At 39.1% G+C, this 13921-nt stretch overlaps 1 protein-coding gene across 4 annotated transcripts in view; it reads right to left on the reverse strand.

The window, feature by feature from the left end:
* Nucleotides 1–13921, reverse strand: part of CYTIP (cytohesin 1 interacting protein) — a 62422-nt gene that overhangs the window by 10834 nt on the left and 37667 nt on the right. For all 4 annotated transcript variants that reach the window (XM_084798167.1, XM_084798166.1, XM_084798164.1 and 1 more), the window contains 5 exons: nucleotides 8171–8220; nucleotides 7778–7832; nucleotides 4876–4978; nucleotides 4581–4674; nucleotides 1860–1929 (listed from right to left, as the gene is read on the reverse strand). In XM_084798167.1, the coding sequence (XP_084654293.1) occupies nucleotides 1860–1929; nucleotides 4581–4674; nucleotides 4876–4978; nucleotides 7778–7832; nucleotides 8171–8220 (372 nt within the window). The remainder of the gene's footprint in view (nucleotides 1–1859; nucleotides 1930–4580; nucleotides 4675–4875; nucleotides 4979–7777; nucleotides 7833–8170; nucleotides 8221–13921) is intronic.

Here is a 13921-nt window from a genome sequence, read left to right on the forward strand (position 1 = left end):
ATTTAATACAATATTCAGAATGACAGACACCTACAGGTAAGAGTAAACTGAAGGAGCAATACAAACACATCAGTAGAACACATGAGGATATATTTTCATTTCACACTATTTATAATAGTCTCATATTATGTATGTTTTAACTGATGAAATGCTCTTAAGTAAATAAGAGTCAAGGAGATGAGTTCTTAAGTAGACATCCAAAGTATATTAAGAACCTACTTATATTCTAGAAGAGAATAGACATTGAAAGGTGTGCACATTGTTAATTAAAACTAGTTAAGTGTGTATGTTAAAATTACAGAAATTTTGTTAAAATTATGTTCAGGGTAGAAATTGCTGAAGAGCATAAAATAATGTTTTGTTCAAGTAAGCACTTCATCCCATGAATTATAAATGTAATTATTTCATGCAATAAAACATAAAACCAATAGTCTATTTTTTATCGTCCTAGTTTTGAAAAAAAAATCTGAGAAATTAACATTTGAAAATGATATTTACTAAGATTATTTGCTATTTACAAAAATAAATTATCTTTGGAAGTTTTAATAAATCTAAATATACTATAAAGCATTTATTACATCTCATAAGAATGTAATACAAGTTTTAGAAACAGTTCTTTAAGTCAAGTAATTTATAATATACTGACGATCGTAGCCAATGCTATAAGAGAAGAAAAGTAAAGTAGTTGAATAATTGAGCTAAAAAGACAAAACTTAAAATGAAAAGAAATAACATTTTTAAGCTAGAGAATGCCTTTGAAAATGCTTGAAGGAAATTATTCTGGAGTGTATGAAGTGCTGAGTAAAATAGGAAACTTATATTCAAAGTGAGACAAATGAAAACCACACAGACTTTAATTGATCTCACTTATTTTATGAAAAACTTTAATTCCTATCAAAATCTGAGCAGGGAGAATTCTTCAATGATTTTATTTAAAGTAGATTTAAAAATTAGTGGGGATGGACACTATGGCAAGAGTGGTGACTTGCTGGTGACTGAACATGATCGAAAGGAAAAGTTCAAGATAAAACACAATTACAGTGAACTGCCCTCTTGAAATCAGTAATTAATAAGTGTACTTCCTGAGAAAAGCTAATGAATTCAGACTTACAAAGTACAAGTAAGTACCTTGCCAGTAACCAAGCCATCTCTGAGTAGGCTGGCAGGGGGAGTACCGAGATGAGGTGGTCAGCCAGGACCTAGGAGGACTCAGAGCATCCTCCACTTGCTCACTGAGTGTCTATAGTTCAGAGCCTGGAAGGCTCACCAACCTAGAGAACTGAAAACTTCAAAACCTTCAAAGCACCATTCCAGGGAATTTACACAGAGCTTCCTGTGCTAGGCATTGTCACTTGTGACCTTTTTCTTTCCTTTCAAGCTGATAATGTCAGTGGAAGCAGATTTGAGGATGGCCACGGGTTTAGTAGTAGAGAGTTCGTTTTCAGAAGAGCACAGGAGGAAAGGAAGCAGAAAAGGACCCTGGGAATGCAAAGGTGGTGGGTGCACTAGCACTCTGCAGCACTCAACACTAACTCTTACTCCTTTTCCCCCTCCTTAAACTAAATGTAAATCAAACGTGATCACAGGTGCATCTGTGAATAGTTCTTCAGGTAATACGCCTTCCCGCTGACTTTCTGAGCCTCATAGACTCTGAATGAGGAAGGAAGAGGGTGATTTACACATATTTACTGTCTTAGATACTCTTGCAGGAGTAATTGTGTGGCCCTTGACGAGTCAGTAGTTTAGATGCATCCTGACATTTCCCCTTCAAGGGCTACCTCAGTTCCTCAGATGCTTCATTATCCTGCTACTCACACATTCAAGGATGAAAAATGATGTGCTGTGTTAAATCAAATTACCTTTAAAGCATGCAGCTTTGCTTCAAGCTCTGCTCTTCTGTGAATCATTGTTCCATTAAGAGTCTCTATCCTGTTTGAAGAGAAGGGAAAGATGATCATAAATAACAGAGCTATCTTCAAGCAGGGATCTTCAAAGAGGTACCCATTCTGACGAAGTACTGGATGTGGAGAGCAGACTATATAGAAATACAACATGACTTTCTAAGGCTCTTGACTATGGAGTGTGGATACTTGAGTGTCTGTACCTAAGCCAAATTTCTCAACAACAGTGGGGGAAAGAAAAGGGGATGAAAATTTGCCCGACAAAGAGTGGAGGGAAAGATCCTGGCTAATTTACAAACCTTAGCTAATATTCTAGAAGGCTCTATATGCTAATGATGGTTGTCTCCACCAGAATCTATTCTTTCCTGGACAGCCTGAGTAATCTCATTCACTTGGTGAATATTCATTGAGCGTCTACTGTGAGCCAGATGGTATGTCAACAAAAAACGGTACTTGGGACTGCTACACCAGTGGAGTCAATGTGCTATTTCTTGAAATGGAAAAATTTCTGCAACTGTGTATGGCTATTTCATCTCAAAACCTTTAGTTTACAAATGGCTACCTAAAATTATCAGTTTAACAATGTTCTTTTATTCCTCTATCAGAGATTTTCTAAAAATAGTCTTGTTCTCTCTGGAGTTGGTTTGTTTTGACTATTGCTTTGACTACAAACCCTCTGCCTGAGTGTGATAGCTAGCTTCACCTTTGAATCACACTCTTAAGCATGTTATAGCATTTGTTCTAATTCTTTTTGACAATTAAATTGTAGTTATGTTCATGAAAGTGTGAGAAAAATTTAAAGATATGGTAAGAGCACTAAATGTGAAACCATCTTTTCTCTATTCTTCCCACCATAATAAGATGATCGATCGTCCAACAAATGCATCTGATTTCTGATTGAGACAATGTCTGTTTCTTTGGACAACAGAATCACTGTGAAGTCTCATAAGACTTTTAATGTTCTAACATATCTAAGCACTGGTGAATGTACCCAGCAGTAGAGATGGGCCCTTCCTTCAGTGTTTGTTCACGGTGTCGCACATTTAACCCATCTGTGGCTTTATAAGAACTATCTCTATCCTTATTTACCTGTGGTCTTTTGGCTTTGTCTACATGGGACCTATTTTTCTGACTTTGACCAATAATATTTTCTCTTGGGTTCTGTATGGTTCTAGGTTTCTTTGAGACAAACTTTGACCCCTAAGAACTAAAACTCTAAGGGCTGGCTTAAGTTCTACCATCATCGGTCATCTCTTAAAACCACCTCGACAGACCCACCCAAAACTTCTTTTGAAATATTAGTGAAGAATCTGATGGATTCTACCAGCAGCTCACAATGGACCACTATAACTAGAAAGAGCCTATACTGACATCTTCTGCAGACTGGATCCCACTGTCACTCACTTCTCCAGTGAACACAACTAAACCTTTTTTACCCCCAGGCACTTCATCTTCATAAAAGAATAAACCTGGACTGACAAGAGGCTGTGAAGAAAAATGAATTAGGTAATGTTGAAACCACCTAATTCAGAATAAAATCTAAATACCCTGGCAGAACAAAGCATCTCATGATCTGATGCTTGGCCAACTATGACCTCATCACTCATCTAGTCTCTTTAATCCACCAGATACCAAGTTCACTTTGTCCTCAGGATATGCCAAATCCACTTCTAGGGCTCAAAGACATCTTTCTTTACCTACACGTTCCTACCAGGAGTTCATAGCCTACTTCTTCCCGCTGTTTAGTCTCAGTTCCAACTATACTTCCTCAGAGTGGAACATTTTGACAGGCTAAGTTCACCTGGCCACCGTCTTACTCAGTGTACTGCCCTGTCACATTATCCTACCTTTCTTATGCTAGTTTTCAATAACTGTAATAAAAAAAAATGTCAGGCTTTTCTTAGAAACCTTCTATAACGTTTAGAGTTCAACTGTGTTTGGTTTTGCCTCCGCAGAACACACAGAAATAGAAACATAATATTTATTGAGTATCTATGAATTTCATGTAATAATTAACTCCCTTGTAACTGATTATTAAGTCTTATTGGGTCCTTGGGACACAAATGAAGGCAAGTGCAATGCTTTCCATTTTCGTAGACAGTTATGACTTTGTGGATGACAATGGGTGTCTTTGTAACTGTATCTCCTTAAGATTGTTAAGATGAAGGTCAAAGACTAAACCCATTGAGTAGCTGGGAAGACCAGTGTCTTTCTGATAATTTGAACATTATTAATATTCAACTACTTATGTTCAAAGGTGGAGAAAACTGAGGATACTTATTTTCATTATTCCTTATGAAACAGTAACAGAAAAACAAGAGGCTTGGGGCATATGAAAGAGAAAAAATGCTGAAAGATTACATGCATTGTGGAAACAGAACCAGTTTCTTTTGGTTCAAAGATATGTGCGTCAATTTTATTGAAGAAGATTTTAAATGCTTTCCCTTCCACAAAGACATTTTTCTACTGTCATCCCCTGACTTCAGATGTTAAGAATATACCCATGACTCACAAAACTTTGACAAACAAAAGAAGCCCATGAAAACGTCTGCACCCAATCCAGAGCTGTGTATCCTGCCTTCCTTCTGGTTAGCCACAGACAAATAGTCCATTCATTCATTCATCAGGCAAATCACCAAAGCATCTCTGAAACCCCACAGCACCAGAGTGGATATTTACGTTAGCAGATTTCCCGAGGATCGGATCAGGTCAACCACTTGTTTGTGGGTAAATCCTTCTGTGCTCACACCATTGATATTTGCCAGGATGTCACCTGGGAGATACGAAGGAAAATGAGTGTTTTATTAGTTAGTTAAACAAACCCTTCTGACAAGGAAATGAAGCCAAACAAGCAAGTATCCAAACCATAGTGTCACTCAAGAAAGTTCAAAGCAACAACTGCTTCCCACCCTTCACTATCAAAGGTTCCTTGCTATGTAAATGGCGTCTTCTAGCATGAGCAGAGTGACATTACCAGCTTGCAGGCCAGCGCAGTGAGCGGGGCTGTCTTCCTGCACTTTGCAGATCATTGTGCACACACCGGAGGAGCAGATGTTCTGGTTCTGGAGCCTGTAAGTCTATAAATATAAGTAGATACATAGTAACTTTTTTTTAAAAAGTCAACAAATATCTGCCAAAACATAAAATCCTGCCAACAGCATTGAGTGGCATAATAGGTAAGTACAAAACACAATTTGGAAAGCTATACACTGAAATGAAGGTACCAATTTTGGAATTCCACCAGATAATTGACAGTTAATTCCATTCATTAAAAAAAGAAAATAGCCTGGCATGAAAAAGAAAGTGGAATGTAAGTGGCTCAAAGTGATCTGTTTTCAAGCCTAAGAGAGCACCTAGTGTTATCATTAGGTATTTATTAAGAAAAAACCTTAAGTTTCCTATTTCTCAATGGGATGAAACAGTGGTAGTCAAGTACATTGAAAAGATCCTTGCAGGTCTCTCAGGCTAAAGCAGGCATTGGGACAGGCTATGAGATACAAAATATCCAGCAAGGAAATGGGCCAACAGTGATTATATTGGATCAGAGTTCTGCAAATAAGGACAATGTGTCCTGTGTTTGTTTGAAGGATTCTTCTTTTGTTTTGTTATGTTTTGCTTTTTGAAACAGGGTTTCTCTGTGTAGCCTTGGCTGTCCTGGACTCGCATTGTAGACCAGGCTGGCCTGGAACATACAGGGATCTAATTGACTCGACCAATTTCATTCCTGACTACACAGACCCCCTCTTGCTCTGAATTCTCACCAGTTCATCAGTCATCCAAGTAAATAAAAAAAAGGAAACATGCTCCCCAGATGTCTCAGTTGAACACAAATAGTTCAGTGATGCTGGGTTTTGTTGCTGATGTTTTTAGTTTTTACTTCAAAATATATAGAAACACTAAGGAAACATTTGCTACCTATAGCACTCCCGGAACTGCAAACACACATGCTTTCTGTTTTAGTACATTTGAGCTGTGGGGCTGAGTTCCATCTAGAGCAAAATCAATGTTTTGAGTTGTCCTTTAAAGATCTGAGTTCTAAGAACTAAGCCACATCAGACAGAGTGCTGCTTTCTTCTAGAGCAATCCATGCCTGGGACAGTACATTCAGCCACATCAGAGCACTTCTAGAGCTAGCCACTTGCTTCTGTTAAATACAGAGATGCCCACTCAACTGTAATGTGTTTACAACCTTCCATTTGAAAAATAGAGGAGCTTTAAGTGGCCTATAACACAAGTTTAGCTGTATCAGAAACCTTCTGGCAAGTGTCCTGCCTCTGACCACACCATGGTGCTGCTCCTTCTAGAAATGGAAGCCCTTCTAGCTCAGATGCTGCAGGAGCCAAAGATCAAACTGAAACACATTTTAGAAGTCCTCACCAACGGGGAGACCCACCTTCAACCCCCAGCTATCAAAGTGAACACCAAGCAGGAAAGGCACTTGGATTTATGGAGCTGGCAAATGCGCATTGCATAACAGCTGTAAATTTTGGGATTAGAGACAGACAGGGAAAACCAGAAGCCATGAAGGCACAGAAAAGAGTACTTGGTCAAATAATATGACCCCCATCTCCCACCCACATCTCTCATCCCTGTGCTTCTATTGGCTAAGAAAGGCGTCAAGAGCACCCTTGTAAGCCCTTTGACTTCTGAGATAACGTGTGAGGTGAAACCATCAGCTCTCAATGAGCTCCTAAGCACGGGGGCCATACTTCTAAAATCTGATAGATTTAACCCATTTCTGTAGAATATTATGTCTCAATGATTTTATGGTAAATTGTAGATTTCACTAAATTTTAAAGTAGGGGAGTTCAGAAAACAGAGACACCACCCCCCTTCTCCCAGGACTTTTTGTTCATCTCATGTTGTTTCTTTACTTGTAAAACATGTTTAATGTAGTAGCCTCCTGATTCTGATCTTAAATTATACACCAAGTTTATTTTTTATGGGGCTGACATCACACCAATGTTATCTGAAAGCAGCACTCACTGGAGTTAGCATCTAGCATAAGAGTGTGATTATGCAAAGCACATGGAAAAGAAATGTAGAAATGATGTGGAGAAACAAGACTTAAGTTGCTGCACTCAGTTAGACTACAGTCCACTTGACCCCTTTCTCCGTCTTCACAAATATAATCATGAAAAGACAAGCAACAAGGAAGAAAGGAAATTCTTGGGCAGCCACATTGAAACTTATGACTACGGGTAGAATATTCCACCAAAGGCTTTTCAAGCAATAACGTGTTAGTATCTGGGTGGTGGGGGCAGGTAGAAATTTCTCATTGTACCCAATAGGAAATGTTTGGCCTCCTTTGTAATGTGTATGGATTATATATACACAAGTATACCATCTGGCAAATATTTCTATTTATTTTCATTTTTACTTTTTGAAACAGGGTCTTACAATGTAGTCCTGGATAGCCTGGAACTTCCCGCCTCTGCCTCCCAAGGGCAGGGTTTAAAGCTTTGAATCACCATGCTCAACACAAGTATTTAGAAGCTGATATACATACACCATGTCCAGCTCAAGTATTTAGAATCTGATTTACATACAGTACAGAATATGATTATATGAAAATAAAGGTCTGTAAATAAATGTCTTTTGCTTTCTTACTTAAGCTTGTGAAGTATCAAGCATCTCTGTTTGGCCTTGTCCTTAAGGAAGACCCCTTAAGAGCCCCCATCACAGGGAGTGAGGTGCATCTCTAAGGAATGTAAGTGTCAATGCTTTCTCCCCAATAGCACTCAACACACTGAAAAAGAGTCACCCACTAAATAAATCCTGTCCCCATCATCGTTCTCATTGCTCTTTGCAAATATCATGATGTAACTAATGCCTGTTACTTCCTTGGAAATCTAGAATGTTTAAAAACTGCCCACCTGAATTTCAAATCCAAACGCTCCATTGTCCTGCTTTTCCACAGTAACAAGCTTTCTGTAAGAAAAAATAAATAAGGCACTTAAATACCAGAGTATCAAATTTGACACAGATTTAGCATTATGATGACTGTTACAATGAAAACTAGCTTTCATTTCTGTAATTGCTGTATGGTTTAGAGGTATGTGAGTATGTGTGTGTCTGTATGTTCACGCGCGCGCGCGTGCGTGTGTGTGTGTGTGTGTGTGTGTGTGTGTGTGTGTAGTATTGATGTTCCTAAACATCTTGGGCAGAGACTGACAGACAGGTAGGCCGGCAGGCAGACAGACAGATAGACAGACAGAGAAAGAAAGGAGGAAAAAAAGAAAAGAAGAAAAGACAATGAATCTTTTTACCTTTGAGACCAGGAAAAGTCGCCTAGGGAACTTGATCTGGCCAAAGCAAGCTAAAAAATATAAAGAGTATTGAATTATTGCAAGGTCATGTCTACAACCACTCTGGATCACAAAGGGCTTTGTTCATTATCATCATCCTGGAAACCTTGTTAGATGAGATTAGTAATGTCCATTCTCTCTTAACAGCAAAGGAGAGTCTGGGAGATCAGGGACACCCAGACATCGTGTGGAGATGACGAGGAGAAGCTCAGATAGTAAGCTTCTGTGCAGGGAGAATGTCCACGCCATGTAGCAGAACTGCAAGCTTCCAGAGATGGCTTTGTGTCTACCTTGCATTTATGTCACCCTCTCATAATGAGCCACAGCAATTTACAACCATGCTGAAACACCTACCTATAGAATAGCATGGGAGCCAGACCATCCATATTTTCTGTAGATGCAGATAAATGCTTATGTTTATTATAACAGTTCACTGTATTACTCTTTTTATCAGGATAAGAAAGTCTTTAAAGAATGAGCTTACATAGAGAAATATGTCTCAAAGTGCTGGCAAGATGGCTGAGTGGCTAAAGATGCTCACCTCCTAGGTTTGCTTGGTGGGAGGATAGATCCAACTCCTGCAATTCATCCTCTGATTTCTGCATGCACAGCATTGTAAGCACAGCATTAAATGCACATAGACAATGCCCACACATACCCAGTCTCCACCATCACCACAAACACCACACACAAATAATGAGGATAGAAAATATGAAATAGATTCAGAAAATTGAGGAAGGGACTCAAAACCTCAATTCTGATTATGATTTATTTTCACAATAGTTTTGGAAGAATATAGTGAGATCTCCTGCCAAGAAAGAAAAGAAACCTCATAATGCTATAAATAACATTACATTACTCCTCTGCACATTTTGGGAAAAGTCATATGCTCATAAGCTTCTGGGACAGAAAAAGACTCTTATGAAGAGATGGAGTAAGCAAAAAGGAGACCTTAGATGTAGGGGACTGAGGTCATTTTTCACATTGTTGTAGGTTTGGTTTCATTTGTTTAAGAAATATTTAATGGATGCTAATTTTTAATTAAGCTTTCTTAAATATTGTTCCAAGGGCTCAAAACATAACTCTTTGCTCCTAATTAGGTCATGATAATTTTTAGAGTTTTGCTATTTTTCTTATATATATATAGTAAGAATAGATTTATATATGAGTATATATTCTTATTATATATTTTTATATATAAATAAGATATGTTTGTGATGTGTGTGTCTGTGTGTGTGTGTCTGTGTGTGTGTGTGTGTGTGTGTCTGTGTGTGTGTATCTGTGTGTGTGTGTGTGTCTGTGTGTGTGTGTGTCTGTGTGTGTATCTGTGTGTGTGTGTGTGTGTGTCTGTGTGTGTATCTGTGTGTGTGTGTGTGTCTAGTGCCTTATGTAGGTCAGAGGGGTCAACAGATGCTTGGAACCAGAATTAAGGGCTGCCTGTTGTGAGCTTCCACGAGGGTACTGAAAATTGAACCCACGTTTTTTTTTTACAAGAGGAGCAATTATGCTTTTAATTATGAGGCATTTTTCCAGGCAATAAGCCATGATGTTTAACTGTAGTTGTCACTCATAAGCAAATAAATAAAATAGTTGATCAAAGTACTTGGTATAGATAAGTAAAAATAATGTGAGGAATAAAAAAGCACATAGAAAATGCATAGGAGAAACTAATGCATACAGGAAAAGTTCCATAGAAACCTGCATTATTTAAACTTCCAGGTACCAAATGCCAACAATTCCACAACTTTTCTGGAATGCCTCAGTGTTAAGAATTCATGCGCCATCACTATATAAAATGAAGAGATGAAGTTACCCCACAAATTTTATGTGCAACGATTGCATTGTCTTCTTTTGTCAGTTGTATCTGGACTCTCAAACAGGAGGGCCCAGACCCAAAATAAGCCTGTAGGCTGTAATAAGTCTCTACTTTTGATTTATGAGGACTAATTATGAGATATCTACAGCAATCTGAATAGTTTGTCATAATCTGATTTTCTGCTTAAAGTATTTAATGTACATGAAACACACACACACACACACACACAAAGAGAGAGAGAGAGAGAGAGAGAGAGAGAGACAGAGACAGAGACAGAGACAGAGACAGAGACAGAGACAGAGACAGAGACAGAGACAGAGACAGACAGACAGAGGCAGAGAGAGAAAGACAGAGAGACACAGAGAGAGATTAGCAAAGATGTGAACTTTTCAGTTCAGTGAGAATGCTGCATCCCTGTGAAAGAGGAGTAAGAAAGATGATATTCACAAGCACTGTCCATCTCACCCTAGTGTGTTCATATTTGCTTGATCTATTTTCATTATGCCTATTTCCTTGTATTTCACCCTTAATTCAGATTGTCAAGTACTTAGTTCAGCTTTATTTAATTCTGTTAACTATAATCACAATTAAGGGCCTTGTTTTTAAAAATATTGTTCTCACTATTATGACTTGCCATATCATTCATATTATCACTCTCGTAGAGGTTTATATGCGTCAATATATGTACATTTATATGAAGAGCATGTTTGATCAAATGTTTTACCTCTGCCGCTAAGGATCTGCTTTGGGACTCTGGGGAAATACACTGGTTTTACTTTCTACTCCAGGGCTTCACATGGGGACCATAGTAGATTATGACTTTAAAAATAGTAAGACAGACAGAACTATGCCATCCACAACTAAATGATGTACAGAGACCCCCGGTACAATATTCGCATTCAGACGGACGTGCTAAGAGCTTCTTTAACTTTGCCCTTCGTTAATTTAAATGCTCATAGGAAAAATTGAAAGGTAACTTTTAAAGGATAACAATGAAAATCCCAAACATATAGAAGGATTTTCAAAGCAAAAGGAAGGGGGAAAGTGCTCAAAAATCCAACAGTCTAGAAAGAGAGCTAGGGGGAAAAAAGTAAAGTGCTAAATAAACAAATGTTGGCAAGAATTAATAAAATGTCCTGCTACCATACTGTTAAATACTCTTCTTCTCCTCACTTTATATTCATGGAATTGATAGGAGCCTCTAGATTTCCTCCTCAGCATGCCCTTTAAGTGATGGGTGATTTTGGGTACATTCAACTCTAAAATCTTTTAGGGCCACCAAACAGATCAGAGTTGCCTATACAGAAGAAGATGCCCCTTGCCTCCCTCCCCTTAACAGTCCTGTGTAGCTCACTGGCTAAAAGTGACTACGAATGCCATGGGGGAGCATGCCTGGGCTGATCTGTTTGGATTATTACTGACACAAAAAGCTCAGGTCAAACCAGATCACAAATTAGCTTCCGTTCTGGATTGGTAGAGAGGCTATTTTCAGCACAAAACATACAAATGAACAACAACAACAAAAAAAAAAGTGATTGAAATACATTAGCTACCAACAGACTCTCTGATGGGGCCAGCCCCACCTTGACACAATGTCTTCTCGGTTTTGATCTGAGCTGTCCTGAGGAGTGACATAAAAAGAAACTCTCAAGGTTCTGCCTTGCTCACATGCTAAACTGCCTGTGTGACTTGGAGTGCACCCAAGGCTTTATCAAGACTCTTCTGAGTCAAGTTTTCCTTGTACCCCTTTCCCCAGCATGCACCAGCCCTATTTAAAGATGTAGACACGGAGTAAGTGTGTCCCAGACTGCCCTCCCCCAGCCAGAGTCTTTCTGAGTTGGAGTGATGGCCCAACAACAACAACAAAACTCATGAATGGAGAACTGGTGTGCAATTCACAGCATATGCTGGCAACAGCTGTCTTTTATTACACATTATCTAATATGAGAAGTCTAGGTTTAGCGATTTGGCAGGCTTGAAAGCTACACTTTTGGCTCTGACTACAGTAGACCAGGCTCCTTAGCGTCTCACTAGCCACGTGCATAGTGATGCCTGGGACTGATCTTAGGGAGTCTTTTCTACTTCCAGAGAGATGTCTTACAAGACAAGGCATTAATATTCCACACGCAGTGTCTCTTGCTATGCAGTGATTCACAGGTCTCTCTTTAGTGCAAAATCAAGACCAAAAACAGCAGCTGTCAGTGTGCAAAGCAAAGAGGAAGTCGGAAACATAGCTTGATGGTGACTCCACCTAGAGCAGCTCAGAGACCAACACTGAAGCCACTTTTGTTCCTAAGTCAGACTGTTAAGACTCTTGGCCTGACTCTGGGTACTCATTTCCTGCAAAAGCTGTGGATGTGTAAAGAGAGGGGAGGGATTCAGAAGTGAGCTTTTATTTTTTTTAAGTAATTTGTTTCAAATTATGTCCTTGGCTCTTTCCAATTCTCTGTCTATCTCACTTTTGTCCCGAACTGCTTCATGAATGCAGCTCTCCCCCACTTTTGAAAGTCAGACCATTAAGAGAGAAAGACTAATCAAGCTATCCAAAGACACAACAGAATAATGAAACTAAAGTCAATGCCGTAACATTAATTCCATCTGAGAGGTGAATAGGACATTCCAGCTTCCAGGAAGGTCTGCCTACAGTACAACACCTCTTTGAAAAAAGAATGGTTGGGTATTAACCCAAGCACCACACTGCAGGATTGATGCTGCCTTATGAGGCACTGGCAGAAGCACAAAGAAAGTCCCTGTGGGCAGAACTACCCATTGCAAGCATTTAGCACCATCCCTACCGGAAATTGTACGTGAAGCCAGTCCTCTAGAAGCTTCCTATTTAGGAATAATTTGATTGCTAAAAGAATATCAGACAAGGACAGTCTGCTAGGGTCTAATTTACATACTTCATACCTGTATGCTAGATTCCTATTTCTTACTGCAGCCCTAGGCAAGAGCTGCCACCATTACAGCCTTGTGAGGGTGGCAGTCAGGCATAATGTTTACCTCTGGGGCATAGCATGCTTCTCAGCCCTCTCTTCCCTTCCATCACCCTCCCTCAGGAGTTTATATTGCAGGGACTTTGCTCCCCAAAAAGCTATGTTCAAATTTAGAAACATTACTGGTGTCTGGCACTTCCTCCCCGTGCAGGTACTGAAATAATATGCACACACACAGAAAGCTATTTTAAAAAAAAATTCTGAGTGCAAACAACCAGTGGATTCTGAAGATTAAGGCTGAAGCTACAAGCTAGCCAGATATAGCTTTGCAGAAACCAAAGCCCCAATAACAAGAAGTGTGAATGTTGACGTCAGCCCTCAAAGTGTTGAAAATAACAGCAGACAGAGGAACACCTGCTACCACAATTGCCTCAGAGGGATCCTGCTGCAGACCATTCAGACACTGCCAGAGAGGGTGGTTTTCTTTTTCTTTCTTTTTTTTTTTTTTGATGTTGTTGTTTGTTTGTTTTTCTAGGAAAATAATTAATAGGAAGAAAATATCCCATAGAACACTATAAAGCCTTAGCACGTACCCTCAGGAACTTTCACTGACAGTGATTATGGAGGACCTTGAGCCCATGCTTAAAAAGTTTGGGTTAATTTTGTCTTTGTTTTTTTCCCCCCTAAGGAAATATAAAAGTAAGAAAAAGCTTTAGGTTTCCAGGACCCTGTGGGTCCTACTATTTCCCCATTCTTTCATGCTGCTCTCGCCTAAAGTCTCAATAGGATGTCCTCTCCTCTGACCCACTTTCTTGGTAAGTAAAGTTTTTCATGGGACGTACCCCTTGGACTAGTGTTTTGATATAAGTGAGTATATACCATTTGTCTCTTTTTGCTTCTGGGTGAACTCACTCATTATGATAATTTCTAGATCAATCCATTTGTCCACAAATTTCAGGA

Source organism: Acomys minous, assembly GCF_964271855.1.
Source record: "Acomys minous genome assembly, chromosome: 10".
Taxonomy (NCBI): domain Eukaryota; kingdom Metazoa; phylum Chordata; class Mammalia; order Rodentia; family Muridae; genus Acomys; species Acomys minous.